General features: G+C 17.9%; 4 protein-coding genes across 4 annotated transcripts, besides 47 other annotated features; 2 read left to right on the top strand and 2 right to left on the bottom strand. All coding sequences in view use genetic code 6, as the record gives it.

The window, feature by feature from the left end:
• Window positions 1-142: 142 nt before the first annotated feature.
• Window positions 143-184: a microsatellite.
• Window positions 185-421: 237 nt separating this feature from the next.
• Window positions 422-482: a microsatellite.
• Window positions 483-696: 214 nt separating this feature from the next.
• Window positions 697-782: a microsatellite.
• Window positions 703-773: a microsatellite.
• Window positions 710-766: a microsatellite.
• Window positions 750-788: a microsatellite.
• Window positions 752-801: a microsatellite.
• Window positions 757-799: a microsatellite.
• An 85-nt stretch (window positions 802-886) lies between the features above and the next one.
• Window positions 887-916: a microsatellite.
• A 266-nt stretch (window positions 917-1,182) lies between these two features.
• Window positions 1,183-1,257: a microsatellite.
• Window positions 1,185-1,225: a microsatellite.
• Window positions 1,186-1,245: a microsatellite.
• Window positions 1,189-1,247: a microsatellite.
• A 102-nt stretch (window positions 1,258-1,359) lies between the features above and the next one.
• Window positions 1,360-1,395: a microsatellite.
• Window positions 1,396-1,624: 229 nt separating this feature from the next.
• Window positions 1,625-1,695: a microsatellite.
• Window positions 1,637-1,712: a microsatellite.
• Window positions 1,654-1,722: a microsatellite.
• Window positions 1,720-1,779: a microsatellite.
• Window positions 1,780-1,871: 92 nt separating this feature from the next.
• Window positions 1,872-5,544, top strand: IMG5_153920 (proprotein convertase subtilisin kexin type 5, putative). The gene is made up of 5 exons (XM_004030727.1): window positions 1,872-2,622; window positions 2,690-2,936; window positions 2,981-3,346; window positions 3,390-4,611; window positions 4,768-5,544. Exons 1-5 carry the CDS (start codon window positions 1,959-1,961, stop codon window positions 5,503-5,505), a joined length of 3,237 nt encoding a protein of 1,078 aa, XP_004030775.1. The 5' UTR covers window positions 1,872-1,958; the 3' UTR covers window positions 5,506-5,544.
• Window positions 4,623-4,690: a microsatellite.
• Window positions 4,623-4,699: a microsatellite.
• Window positions 4,632-4,709: a microsatellite.
• Window positions 4,667-4,746: a microsatellite.
• A 288-nt stretch (window positions 5,545-5,832) lies between the features above and the next one.
• Window positions 5,833-5,913: a microsatellite.
• Window positions 5,914-6,477: 564 nt separating this feature from the next.
• Window positions 6,478-6,521: a microsatellite.
• Window positions 6,522-6,543: 22 nt separating this feature from the next.
• Window positions 6,544-7,436, bottom strand: IMG5_153910 (hypothetical protein). The gene is made up of 4 exons (XM_004030726.1): window positions 7,115-7,436; window positions 7,001-7,061; window positions 6,824-6,909; window positions 6,544-6,762 (listed from the first exon to the last, which is right to left on the bottom strand). The coding sequence occupies exons 1-4, from the start codon at window positions 7,410-7,412 to the stop codon at window positions 6,689-6,691; spliced, it is 519 nt and encodes a 172-aa protein (XP_004030774.1). The 5' UTR covers window positions 7,413-7,436; the 3' UTR covers window positions 6,544-6,688.
• Window positions 6,911-6,971: a microsatellite.
• Window positions 7,063-7,113: a microsatellite.
• Window positions 7,412-7,459: a microsatellite.
• Window positions 7,460-7,533: 74 nt separating this feature from the next.
• Window positions 7,534-7,564: a microsatellite.
• A 518-nt stretch (window positions 7,565-8,082) lies between these two features.
• Window positions 8,083-8,777, top strand: IMG5_153900 (nexus protein, putative; the record flags this gene model as incomplete). Its single annotated transcript, XM_004030725.1, has 2 exons — window positions 8,083-8,295; window positions 8,340-8,777. 2 exons carry the CDS (start codon window positions 8,083-8,085, stop codon window positions 8,775-8,777), a joined length of 651 nt encoding a protein of 216 aa, XP_004030773.1.
• Window positions 8,526-8,565: a microsatellite.
• A 194-nt stretch (window positions 8,778-8,971) lies between the features above and the next one.
• Window positions 8,972-9,041: a microsatellite.
• Window positions 8,974-9,038: a microsatellite.
• Window positions 9,001-9,047: a microsatellite.
• A 412-nt stretch (window positions 9,048-9,459) lies between these two features.
• Window positions 9,460-9,493: a microsatellite.
• A 128-nt stretch (window positions 9,494-9,621) lies between these two features.
• Window positions 9,622-9,673: a microsatellite.
• Window positions 9,674-10,393: 720 nt separating this feature from the next.
• Window positions 10,394-10,452: a microsatellite.
• A 179-nt stretch (window positions 10,453-10,631) lies between these two features.
• Window positions 10,632-10,674: a microsatellite.
• A 1-nt stretch (window position 10,675) lies between these two features.
• Window positions 10,676-10,712: a microsatellite.
• A 117-nt stretch (window positions 10,713-10,829) lies between these two features.
• Window positions 10,830-10,892: a microsatellite.
• Window positions 10,844-10,949: a microsatellite.
• Window positions 10,857-10,950: a microsatellite.
• Window positions 10,876-10,909: a microsatellite.
• Window positions 10,897-10,956: a microsatellite.
• Window positions 10,957-11,016: 60 nt separating this feature from the next.
• Window positions 11,017-11,089: a microsatellite.
• Window positions 11,055-11,113: a microsatellite.
• Window positions 11,065-11,126: a microsatellite.
• A 102-nt stretch (window positions 11,127-11,228) lies between these two features.
• Window positions 11,229-12,766, bottom strand: IMG5_153890 (p21-activated protein kinase, putative; the record flags this gene model as incomplete). Its single annotated transcript, XM_004030724.1, has 2 exons — window positions 11,229-11,660; window positions 11,738-12,766. The coding sequence occupies one exon, from the start codon at window positions 12,764-12,766 to the stop codon at window positions 11,978-11,980; it is 789 nt and encodes a 262-aa protein (XP_004030772.1). The 3' UTR covers window positions 11,229-11,660; window positions 11,738-11,977.
• Window positions 11,674-11,731: a microsatellite.
• Window positions 12,767-12,813: 47 nt separating the features above from the next.
• Window positions 12,814-12,923: a microsatellite.
• Window positions 12,924-13,703: the final 780 nt, after the last annotated feature.

Here is a 13,703-nt window from a genome sequence, read left to right as displayed (position 1 = left end):
CTTTTATTATATATATATAGAAAAATTTTGTATTTTAATATATTTATATATTCATATATTACCTTTATTTATTGTTATATTTTAGAATGTTTTTTTTTTTTTTTAAATTATTAATATATATATTAATTATAAATATATGTATATAAACATTATTTAATATAAAATAAAATTATTTTAATTAAAAAATAATTTAATATATTTATTAATTTAAATATAATATCTTATAATAAATCCTTTTTCTTTTTAATTTATTTTAAATATGTATTTTTAATGAAATATTAAACATATTACTAAGCACCTTTATATATTGTAGAATAAAATTAAATACTAAATATAAATTATATATGCTATTTATCAAATAAATAAAAAAATCATTTTTATATTAAATATTATATAATCAAGAATAAATTTTATTTTCTTAAATATTTATTAGTATTATAAAAAATAAATAAGAATATATATTGTTTATAATAAATATATAAATTAGATTTATATATACATTTATACAGAGTATATTTTTTTTATATATATACATAAAAATAAATCTTAAAAAAACTTTTTTGATTCTTTAAAATAATACATTTTAATATAAAAATTATTTATTAAATCTTAAATGCCTATTATTAAAAATTTTTAAAATTTAAAAATTTCAATAATAAATAATTTTAACAGAATTAGATAAAAATAAAAATCTTTAAAAAAAAAAATTAATAAAATAAAAAACAAAATATAAAAATAAAAAGAAATAAAAATAAATATAAAAATATATAAATTAATATAAATATATACATATTTATATTAGTTTATATTTATTTATAAATAAATAAATAAATTTTTTGTGTATATTTCTATTTATACATATCTTTATTTTATTTTATTTTCATAGTATTTATTATATTATATTTATTAAATTATAAATAAAAACTTTAAATTAAACAAAAAATATTTATATACAAATATAATAGTATAAAAATTATTATTTTATATAAAAAATGCATTAATTATATATTTATTTAATTATAATATATAAGATTGAATTATAAACAATTTTAAATAAAAAAATTAAATATATAAATAAAAATATTTTATAAATATATTTTTTTATATATAATTTATCTTTTAATTATTATATAATAAATAATATATATATTCAACTTATATTTTTATTTTATTTTTAATTAAATTAATAAAATAAAAAAATATAAATAAAAATAATATAAAAAAATAAAAAAAAATATATATAAATATATTAAAAAATATCGTTATATATATTTATAATGATAGAAAAAATCAAAATAAATATATGTATAAAGTTTTTATAAAAAAAGAAATAAATAAACAAGAAAATTTTAATAAAAAATAAATTTATAATTATATAAATATTATAATATATATTCAAAATTTATATGTAGAAATAATAATTTTTAAAATATATATAATAATTTTTATAAAAGGAATATTAATAAAAAAATTGAAAAAAAATAAAATATTTAAATAATTATATATATTTAATTCATAAATAGTAATTAAATATAATTTATTTTTACATATAAAAAAAAAAAAATTATAATTATTATTAATTTATATTATTACAATAAATTATATAATTGGTTCTATTTAATAAAATTAAATAAAATTATATTAATTATTAAAATATATATAAATATATATTTATAATATAAATAAAATTATATATATATATATATATATATATATATATATTTTTTATATTATTTAATTTACATTTATTTTTTATATATAATTTTATTAACATATATTCAATAGTTAAATATAAAAAAATGTCAATATATAAAAAATAGTTATTATTATTTTTAATTAATTTTTTATCATATGTAAAATGCTCTTTTACTATAAAAAATCTTTTAGATAATTCTAAATGTTATGAAATATAATTTGCAATTGGCTTAAACATTTAATTATTAGAATTTGCCTAAAAAATGTTTAATTGTAAACTAAAATATGCTTAAGATATTGTTAAATATGACTTTCAATCTGAAATAGGTGTTGTAAACCATCTTGAGGAAAAAACTTTATCAGAATTATTAAAAATATTTAACAATAATTTATCTAGTATTGTCATAACTAATGGTTTAATAAGTCTTCCTTAGTATATTTTATACACTGAATTTTACAAAAAGGATACTAGTTGTGGAAAAATGGAGACTATAAGAATGCTTGGTAAGACATATGAAGAATGTAAATTATGTTCAGGTACTTATTTTTCAACAATAGACCCTGAATCCTAAAAACTGCTAAATAAGAATCCCAATGTTGAGTTTTTAGAGGAATAATAGTTATTTACAATTAAATAAGCTGAGACATTAAACAAAATAATCATCTAATCCTTCTAATTACTCTGGAATTGTAACAATTAAGACGACTAACTAGAAGTAAACGGCATTTTTGACGAAAAAAACTTCTTAAAATTACTCTAATCACCTGAAGAGGGTTTCAAAAACAACTGTATGAGATGCACAGACAAATATTGTAGTAAATGTACAACAGATTTCGAAACATGTCTTGTTTGTAAGGACGATTTCCGTCTATAGAGCGGCGTTTGTACAAAATGTAATCTTCCTTATTGCGTTTAATGCACCGAAAGTAAAAAAACATACACATAATATTTATATATATATATATATATATTTTAATTTAAATAAATAAATAGAAGAATTAACAGGCGGAGAAAAGGCAGAAATCTGCTAATAATGTGCCAAAAAATATGTATTACACTTAAATTAATGTATAAAAACCTGCCCCGAAGGCTTCATATAAACCACTAAAACATGTCTATAATGTAAACCAGGCCAATACAATAACGAGGTAAAATGCTTAGACTGTTCAGATAAATGTAAAACATGTACAGGTCCCTAACCCTGGTAATGTACTAAATGCTTTGCAATATTTCTATTTGTGTAATTAAAATATACTTATATATATATTTATATATTATTTAAAGACCTGGTGAAGGCTGTAAAGAATGTCCTTAAGGAATGGATTGCGAGACTGAGAAATGCTTATAGAGATAATACAGGTAGTATGATTATCCTTATGAATGCGGTTAATGCCATAAAACATGTTCAGAATGCAAATTGGGTAATACAATTGAGGACTGTATTTCATGCAAAAATAATTTCATATTAAAAAATGTAAAAAGTGATGGCAGAGGTTAATGTAAAAATCCATCCGATAAACCTAGACACTTCCTTGATTAGGAAACTAATACACTGAAGCCATGCTTTTTCACATGTATGGATTGTATTGATAATAGTGATTTATGTGTTTAATGTTCTCCAGAAATGAACTATTATGTGTCTCATGAAGGGTAAATTATAAATATATATATAATTATATTTATATTTATTTAGTGGTGATCGTTTTAAATGCTATAATAAATGTCCTTAAGGCTATATATCCGCAAACGATGGCGAATTGACATATGAACCAACTGAATGCATAAAATAGGAAAAACAAAAAGATGCTGAAACTGATGAACTTGAGATAGATTTTGGCCTTGATTTTAATTAAGACGAAGGAGTATAAGCTGATGATGGCTAAGCTGTAGAATGTCCACCTTCATAATATTATGATGCCGAATAATAAGATTGTTTTTTGTGTCCTTCTAACTGTCAAATATGTGGTTCATCTGATTGGTGTGACTTATGTATAGAAGGTAATTATTGGAACTAAAAATTACAATAATGTGATTTATGTCATCCTTCATGTTCTAAATGCAAAGGAAGTGCCTATACAGACTGTATTTAATGTACTGATGAGACTTAAATTTTCCCAGATGAAAACGGACTTTGTAGTTAGAGTTCCTCTGATTTACCGGAAACTGATTTTTCTATTTTTATTTCTTAAAAATAAATGTTCCTAAATCTATCAGAATGCTAGAAACTCTTTACTTTAAATAATGAATAAAACTATAAAGTTGCTTTCAAAAATATCTTTACTTTATAAGATGCAAAATGGAATTCTTTACCTTTATTAAACGAAGAATTATGCAAAGTGGAAAATTTCAAAAAACGTTACTTAAAATTTGGTGACTAAATCGACAAATGTACCTTTACAGATATAAATAAGCCAGTCATGGGTTAGAAAGGAAGTTTATTAACCATTTTTGCAATAATTTTGTCTCAATTTGATGTAAAAATAGAAACTAAGCCTGTAGATCCTTCCAATTTACTTGAATATTTATTAAAAAATAAGCTTGCGTATCCCTATCACATTAAAAAAGTTGACAATAAATTCTCTTGCGCATTATTATAATGCGAATTTTCCATGGAAACTTCTCTAAATAAACTCGAAGTAAATAAAGGTAAGACTATAAACATAAAATAAATTAAAGAAATTCCTTTATAAAGTGAGAAAAAAATGCTAAACTGTTTTAAAAACAAAGAAACCTAATTTATAGACGATGATGATATAAAAAAAATCGAAAAATAAATAATAAGTTCTCAATAGTCTTTAGAATCAAAAAATAAGCAATTTATAGTATTTGATGTTTGTGGATAAAAAGTTGGAAAATAAGAAATTTACTAATAACAATATCTAGTTTAAAATTATTTAGGGAATGGATTTTACGATGTAAATAAAAATAAATAATCATATATATAATATTATTAAATATATATATATATAGATATTTATATATATATATATATATTTATATTATAGTATTATATTTTCATTTTTATATATATCATTTTTATTTATATTTATTTATATATATTTAAAAAATAGGTTGTTTCTCCATATGATGATTCGAATTAAATTATCTATATTTATGGTGTAATAAAAGAATAAAACTTATATCTAAAAAGATGTAATTCTGATTATAAAAACAGTTTCGATTCTTATGTAGTAAGTAACATTCGTATATTCCAAGTCGACGAATTCGATTCAAACATAGACAAAACCAAATCTTTAGAAGAATAATTTGAAAAAGAATCTCCTTAAGAGACAATAAATTTACTAGAAAAATGCTAATGTGAATCATATAAAATAGTAATAAAAAAAAATGAAGGAATAATGTAATAATATTTACGTAAAATATCCAAAAACGGTAGAATAATATCTTAAAAAACATCACCTAATTCAATTAAGCATATTCTTGCAAAGCATAAACTCGATCCTGAAGTAATGTTAAAAAAAAAGACTGTATTAACCGAATAATAAGCTGATTTAATCTTCGAGGATATGTTAGAAGAAACTAAATTAAAAGCATAAGAATGTTATTAATATAAAGATGGAGAACACCCCTAATGTATCATAAATGTACTAATGGATATAGTCTTTTCTAATTCAAATAATTGCGTAGATTACTCTAAACCTTAAATGCCTAAAATTTTGGAATCCAAAAATTATTTGAAGCTTTAAAATTTACTCGAAAATACTAATTGGTGTAAAGTTAATAAGAAAAGATGTAAATTTCATACATAGATTATTTAAGGATGTCAAAATGAAATTACTGTAAGTTGAAAAAAATGGAATTTTATATGTTTTTATTTATTATAAATAAATAGTTATTTTTTTAAAATTAAAAAAAAATTAATATATAAGGATTTTATAGTTAAAGTTATTTTTCTTATTTAAAAATATATATATATATATATATATGTTTAAGTATTTTTATTATAAATTAATTTTTATTAATATTTTATGGTAAACAAATTCTAGAAATACAATATATGATAATTTATAGCAGTCATAATATTAAAAGAATAAAATTATTAAATAACAATTTTTAAAAATTTATTATTTGAATATAAAAACATAAACTTTAGGAACATATAACATTATTAAAAAATATAAATATATATATATATATATAAATATATATTATTATATTTATATATTTATATATATAAATATCTAATAATATATATACACATTAAATATAATCATCCTTTTTATAGTTAATTTGTTTCATTTTTATTTTAAATTTATGAATTATTATGACTCAAACATACTAATTATAATTATTTTTTCGAGTTTAATTTAGTTTATTATTAGTTAGTATCTTTATTATCTTTTTTAAATGATTTATTTTATTCATCATTTTAAAACTCCTATATATTTTCTTGACTTCCTCTATATTTAATAACTAAAAACAATATAATTCCAACCAAAAAAAACACACATATACTAATATATCTTTAAATTTATATTTCTTAACAAATATATTGACTAAAGCATTTTCCTTAAATACAGCATTCATTCTATCTACAAAAATCAACCTCGCATTTATAAAAATAACAATCTTTTTTATTTAAAGGGCATTTATAATCCCTTGTACAGCAGTTAGTAAAACAATCAAAAGGATTGCATTTTTTTACAATATTTTAATCTAAAAAATCTTCACTTTAATTCATTTAATTAGATAAATTATATTTTGTGGTTATTTTATTTAATATAAAACATAAATTATTCTTATTTTATATATTTAATTAAATATATAAATATATATATATATATATATATATATATATATATATTTCCATTAAAAAAATATAAAATAAAACAAGTTTAAATAACTATTAATTAACATATCTCTCCCATAACATAATAAATACTATAAAATAATACAATTAACAAAAAAAAACAAAACCTACATATAAAATATTTTTTTTTTATCTAAAATTAAATTCTAATAATAGTGTTTTCAATAAACATTTCCTTCGAATCTTTATTTGAACCAATTAATACATTCTTCTTTAGTAATTTTTTAGTTATTTCCTTTATATATATTTTTTCTTATAACAAAAAAAAAAAGCCTTAAAAAATTAAAAATAAATACCTAGTCTGCTTTATCTTCTTCTTCTTCTAGCAACTCTATTTCCAGGTCTTTCAAGTACAATATAAAAGTCCATACCGAAAATACCACTATATGTATAAATATATATATATATATATATATATATATATATATATATATATATATATATGTAGTTTATATTAAAAAAAATATTTCTACGTATAAGGATCATATTTCATTCCTAAATCAATATGTTCTTATATACCGAATCCGAAATTTCCTATATATAAATAATTATTTATATTCTATATATATATATATATATATATATACCTGTTTTTGAAAAGTTTTTTTTTCTTAACTCCATTTCTTTGACTCTTAAACCTCTTTCGAGAATATCTTAAGCCTTGTCTCCTCTAATAGTAACATGAGTTGCCATTTTTTCATTTCTTTTAATACCAAATGATCTAATGGTGTATCTTGCTCTAGAAAAACATGGTTCTTATCCAGATAAGTCTTTTAAAACTTTTGCTGCTTTTGTAAGTTTATCTCCAGATTCACCTACACAGCAATTAATAACTAATTTTGCAATTCTAATTTCTCTCATTTTGTTTTCTTGTTAATTCGACATTTTTTTTTTTTTTTTTTTGTTATTTTGTTTTGTTTTTTTTTTTTTTTCGGAAATATTTATTTTTAGTTTTTTAATGATAAATTTTAATTTATATCTTTTATTATTTTGTCAATTTATAAATAAATAAAAAAAAATAAGAAAAAATAAGAAAATCTAATTACAATCACAATTATTTTATTTATTTTAATATATATATATATTTTTTTTATTAATAATAAAACAAAACAAAAAAAGTTAAATGAAAAAAAAAAAAAAAAAAATACTAACAAACAAATAAATTAATTAAAAAAGCATATTACTTCATATATTTACACATATATAATTTTCTTTTATATATATATATATATATAAATATTAAATGGGAGGATGTTCAACAACATGCCAAAACATAAAAGAAATAGACCAAGAGATAAAATCCTAAGAAGTCCAATTTAAATACACTACTAAATCTTCCGAAAACATCCCTTAAGATAAAAATAACAATGAAATTAAAACTAAAGAAATATAATAAAATAATAATCAAGACAATTTAAAGCAAATAAACTCCGTATATTTAAAAATATCACTCCAACATCAAAATCAAATCAACAATTAATATCAAACAAGAAATAAACTGCCACCAATAACAATAGATAACAATGTTATATATGAAGGCGAATGGTTAAATAAAATGCGAGACGGATTCGGCCAAATTACATGGTTTGATCAAACAAAATATATAGGAGAATGGAAATACGATAAAATGTGTGGAATAGGAAAATTTATTCATTCAAACGGCGATTATTACGAAGGATAATGGGAAAACAATAAAGCTAATGGTAAAGGAATATATATACACATAGGAGGTACTAAATATGATGGTAATTGGAAAGATGATTAGAAGGTAAATAAATACTTATATGTATATTTATACTTATATATATGAAGGATGGATAAGGTACCGAAGAATGGGTCAATGGTTCAAAGTATGTTGGAAGCTATTAAAAAAATTAAAAGCATGGTCAAGGTAAATTGTATTTTTAAGACGGGTCAGTGTATGAGGGTAACTTCGTCAATAATTTAATAGAAGGTTATGGAGTTTATCGATGGGCTGATGGGAAAGTTTATAAAGGAGAATGGAAAGATAGCATGATGAATGGGAAAGGATAGATGAGTTGGCCAGATGGTAAATAATATGAAGGTGAATATAAAAATGATAAAAAAAATGGATATGGTGTTTTTAAATTTCCTAATGGGTAGTAGTATTGTGGAAATTGGTTAGAAGGAAAATAACATGGAAATGGAACTTTTTATTTAAATTAAAATAATAAAAGTATGGGAGAATGGTAAAATGGTATATTAAGTAATTGGAAAGATAATAAATGAATATAAAATTTAATAAAATAAATTAATGATAGATTTTTAATAAAATTTTTTACTATTAATTTTTTGTGTATATATAAACTTTTTTTAGAAAAAAAAAAATATTAGATAGAAATCTAAAAATAATAAATATTATTAAAAAAAACTAAAAATCTAAAAAATGGATTAATAATAATTTTAATTATAACATTTATAAGATATATATAAATATATAAATATATAAATATATAAATATATAATTTATATATATATTATTAATATATATATTTTTATTTTCCATTAATAACTAATACTTAAAAAAAATTTAATGAAAAAATTTCTATATAATCTTATGTTTTATTAAAGCATATTTATTAAATATTATTAATTTTTTTAATTAATTTATAACTTGTAAAGTAATCTATAACTTATCATATATACATTTATTTATAAAGTAATGTTTTTTTTAAACTTCTACATACTTTTATCATTATAAATAAATTTTAATATATTTTAATAAAATAAAAATTACTGAATCATTATCCATTTTCTTTATAAAATATTAATGTTTGTTATTTTTTACTATATTATTAACAAAAAACGATATTTTAAAATATTAAATCAATAAACTATTCCTTTTTTTTTTAAATTGATAAATATATGCGACTTTATATATTTATTCTTTTATAAGATCTAATTTTAAATGAATATATAAATATAAATATTAAATATAAATATTATATCAATTATATACTATATTCATTTATAGTCAAATATACTAACATATAAACACTTTAATTTATTAAATTTATATAAATTAAAAAAATTCTTTTATTTTATTCAATATTATTCTTCCTTTTATATTTTTATAAATATATATTTATATATAATAAATAATTTTAAATATATATTAATAATTTACATTTAACTTCTTATTTGTCAATTAAACTTCATATTATATTATATTTTAGTAATCTTTTTATTTATTTAATTCATAAACTATATTAATAGAATTTATTTAAAATAATATTTTATCTATATTAATTATTTATTCGTATTTGTTTATAATAAATGAGTATTATATAATAATAAAATAATTAATAAATATAAAAATATTTAATTTTTTTTTACAAAAAATTTAAAAATATTTAGATATCTTTTTATTTACTATTTTAGTAATAAAATATAATTAATAACAAATAAAAATGTCAATAATGAACTAACATTTATATAAAAATCTGATGAAAATACTCACAATCCTTCTTTTTTTATATAGTTATATACCATTTAATATATAAAAAAAGAAATAAAATTAAATATATATACAAAAATAATAAAACATTATATTTTTATCATTAAATATTTATAATATTCTCTAAAATTTAATCCAAAAAAGACACTAAAATTATTATTGTTAGAAGTTTATAAATTTAATAATAATAGTAATAAATTATATTTTACATTAAGAAATTGAAAAAAAAACATTAGGAATATTTAGTGAAATAAATAATTTTTAATATAAATATATAACGATATATATACAAAGAGTATAAAAAATAAAAAAAAATTATGTTATTATAAAAAATAAATATTAATATTAATCAATTGTAAAACAATTAAATAATTATTAAAAAATTAAGATATATATATATATATATAAATATATTTATATAAATAAAATATATTTAATATCAAATAATATTAAAAAATCAATAAAATTTAAATTTATTCAAAAAAATTAATAATGAATCTAAAAATTTTAAACATAATTAATTAACAAAAAATAAATACGAAAAATAATAAAAATGGATATTAAAAATGATAAATAAAATATTGATAAATAATTAATATTAGTAATTTAGTTATAAGTTTATGTATAAATAAAATAAAAAAAATAAAATGAAAAATTAAAATATAAAAATATTTAATAAGTAGTAAATTTAATAATATATAATTTAAATATAAATATAAAAATATTTTGAAATATATATAATTAGTTTTTGTTTACCTATTTAAGTTACTTAAATATAAAAAGTAAATTTATGTTTTTATTTTAAACTATTAAAAAAAAATAACAAAAGATATATTGAAAAATATATTAAAATATATATAAATTATTTATAAAAAATATATGTAAAAAAAAATATATATATAAATATTTATATATATATATATATATATATAAATATATATATATTTATATTTATTTTTAAAATTATTTATATATTATTATATTTATTATAATGATTTATAATAAATGATTTTTATTATATTAATTTTTTTATTAATATAATATATAAAAAATTTAATATTTAATATATAATTATTTTAAATTTTATCTTTAATATAATAATTTTTTTTTTTTTTATCTTTTTATTTATTTATATTATATTTTAATATATTTTTTCTTATTTATTTTCTTTTTGAAAAAAATTATTACATATATATATAATATAATTTTTTTTTTTTTTTTTTATATTTTTAAAAAATTTAACTAATAATTTTATAATTATTCATGTAAAAATAATTCAATTTTCCCTTCTCCGTTTACATTTATTTACTTATTTCTTTTATCTAACAACATTTACCTAAACTTATCTTACGCATTTCCTTCACAATTCTTAATAAACGGCAAATTCAATAGTTAATCGCATTTCATTCTATCTTTTGGGTCTTTCTATAAACAGCATTCTATAAAATGACAAAAATCTTATGAAAATATTTTCGGATCTAATCTTGGAGGCCCCTTACTCGCAATATTATACATAGCTTTAATCGGAGGCATTCTTAAATTCGGAGGTTCCCCTAACGCCAATTCTATAGCAATAACTCCAGTGGACCAAATATCGACTTTTTCTGTATACTCTTATTTTAAAATAAGCTCTGGTGCCATCCAAGCTGGCGTGCCTATACATAGAAGTATATATATAAAATATGTATATATATATATATATATATATATATATATATATATATATTATTACCCACTACAGTTTTCCTCCGTGATTTTTCTTAAGTCAGTTAGATCGCGAATCCGAAGTCTGCAATTTTGACTTCCCCGTTCTTATTAATTAATATATTATCGGATTTTAGATCTCTATGTATTTAATTAAGATCATGTACATGCTTTAACCCAAGTAATATTTCCCTACATATATATCTAATAATATCTTCCGGTATTTTTTTGAAATAAGAATAGACATAATCTGTTAATGCTCCTTCATTCATATATTCAATAACCATAAAAGACATCCCATATATTTATAAGTTTCTATATATTTAACAATATTATTATGCTAACACATTATCATTAAGGCCATTTCGATTTTAGTTCTACACAAAGTTTAATCATCGCTTAATTTCATTACTCTTATGGCAAATTCTTCGCCTTTACTTTTTCTTCTAAAGGCCCTATAAACCTTACACATAGCCCCTCTACCCAATTAATTTTCGAAGTTATAAAATTTCGAAGGATCTTCTTCTATATAGTTTAAACTTTCTACTAGTTTTATAAAGTTTTCATGTGTAGGCAAAACTAGTCTTTTTGGAATAAATTCCTACTCATATCCTTTTATAATACATAACATATCTTAAGGATTCTACTTTATTTCATTCTAGTCTATATTTTAAGCTTTAAATAATTCTAACCATTCCTCAGGTAACCCTTTTAGCCCATAAGGTGCATTTTAATCTATTTATATATGCACTTAATGCTTTACATTCATAGGTTTAGATATTACCATTTTTTTATCATTTATAAGGCTTATTATACTTTCAGGAAGGTCAGTTGCTCGAACTTCCTCGGGCATATCTTTTGTATTTACAGTCTTTGATTTATCTATTTAATATAAACCAAGCTTATTTACCCATTCTTCGGGAAAACCCTCATATTAACCGTTCTCATTTATTGTAATTGATATCATTTTTTTAACATTTTTTGGTTTAGAAGGTGTTAATGATATATCATTTTCGTTATTTTAATCTTCTTCTTCTTATGAATGTTTATTTCCCATTTTTTTTTTATTTTTTATGGATTTTTTTTAATTGTTTTTTTTTTTTTTATATATATATTTACATATATATATACATATACATATATATATATATATATATATATATATATATATACAATATATATAATATATACATATGTATATATATATATATATAGGCTTTTATGCCTTTTTTTTTTCGTCATTATTAAAAAATCCTACCAGGTAATTTAGATTATTATGAGTAATTATTAAATTAATTTTTTATTTCTTATTATTAACTTTCGAAAGTAAAATTATAACTCAGTGTATGGTTTTAAATAAAAGCATCATTTTCATCTTTTTCTTCCTTATTATCGTATAAATCGAAAATATTATTAGACTATATTTATTTTATTATTTCATTGTATTTTTAATTCTCGAATTATATATTTTCTTATTATTATAATAATATATTTAAGTCTTAATATAAAAAAAAGGTAAATTTATTATCTTGGGTAATAAAAATCTCATTTAATGGGCCTAACGAGCCAATTATTTTCGAGTTTATTTATAAATTTAAGCTTTTTAATTTTAAATACTCTATATTAATATCAGAATTATTAATGCTTTCTTTAATTACTTATAAATCCTTTTAATATATTTAAAAAAGACTGTTTTTTTTTTCTAATAATAATAAGTTTTCTTCTTATTATTAAAAAATATCAGAAAAAATCTAAATTATTAAAATATTATTTTTATAGTCTTTTTATTTATTGCCTTTCAAAACTTAAAAAAAAACTTAAATTTTTTCTTTAAAAGTGCCTTTTTCTATAATTTCATATATAAAATTATAAAAAATCTATAAAATCCCTTAAAAATTTTGCTTTAAAAATATCTTTTTTTCACATTTAAATACTAAATTAGCTTTTTCAATGTTTTTTTATAAATAACATAGAAAATCACCAAACTAAAATTC

The sequence above is a fragment of the Ichthyophthirius multifiliis genome, assembly GCF_000220395.1.
Source record: "Ichthyophthirius multifiliis unplaced genomic scaffold scaff_1120509251174, whole genome shotgun sequence".
NCBI lineage: Eukaryota > Ciliophora > Oligohymenophorea > Hymenostomatida > Ichthyophthirius > Ichthyophthirius multifiliis.
Note: the sequence above shows the minus strand (reverse complement) of the source record. Positions and strands in the feature narration are given on the sequence as shown.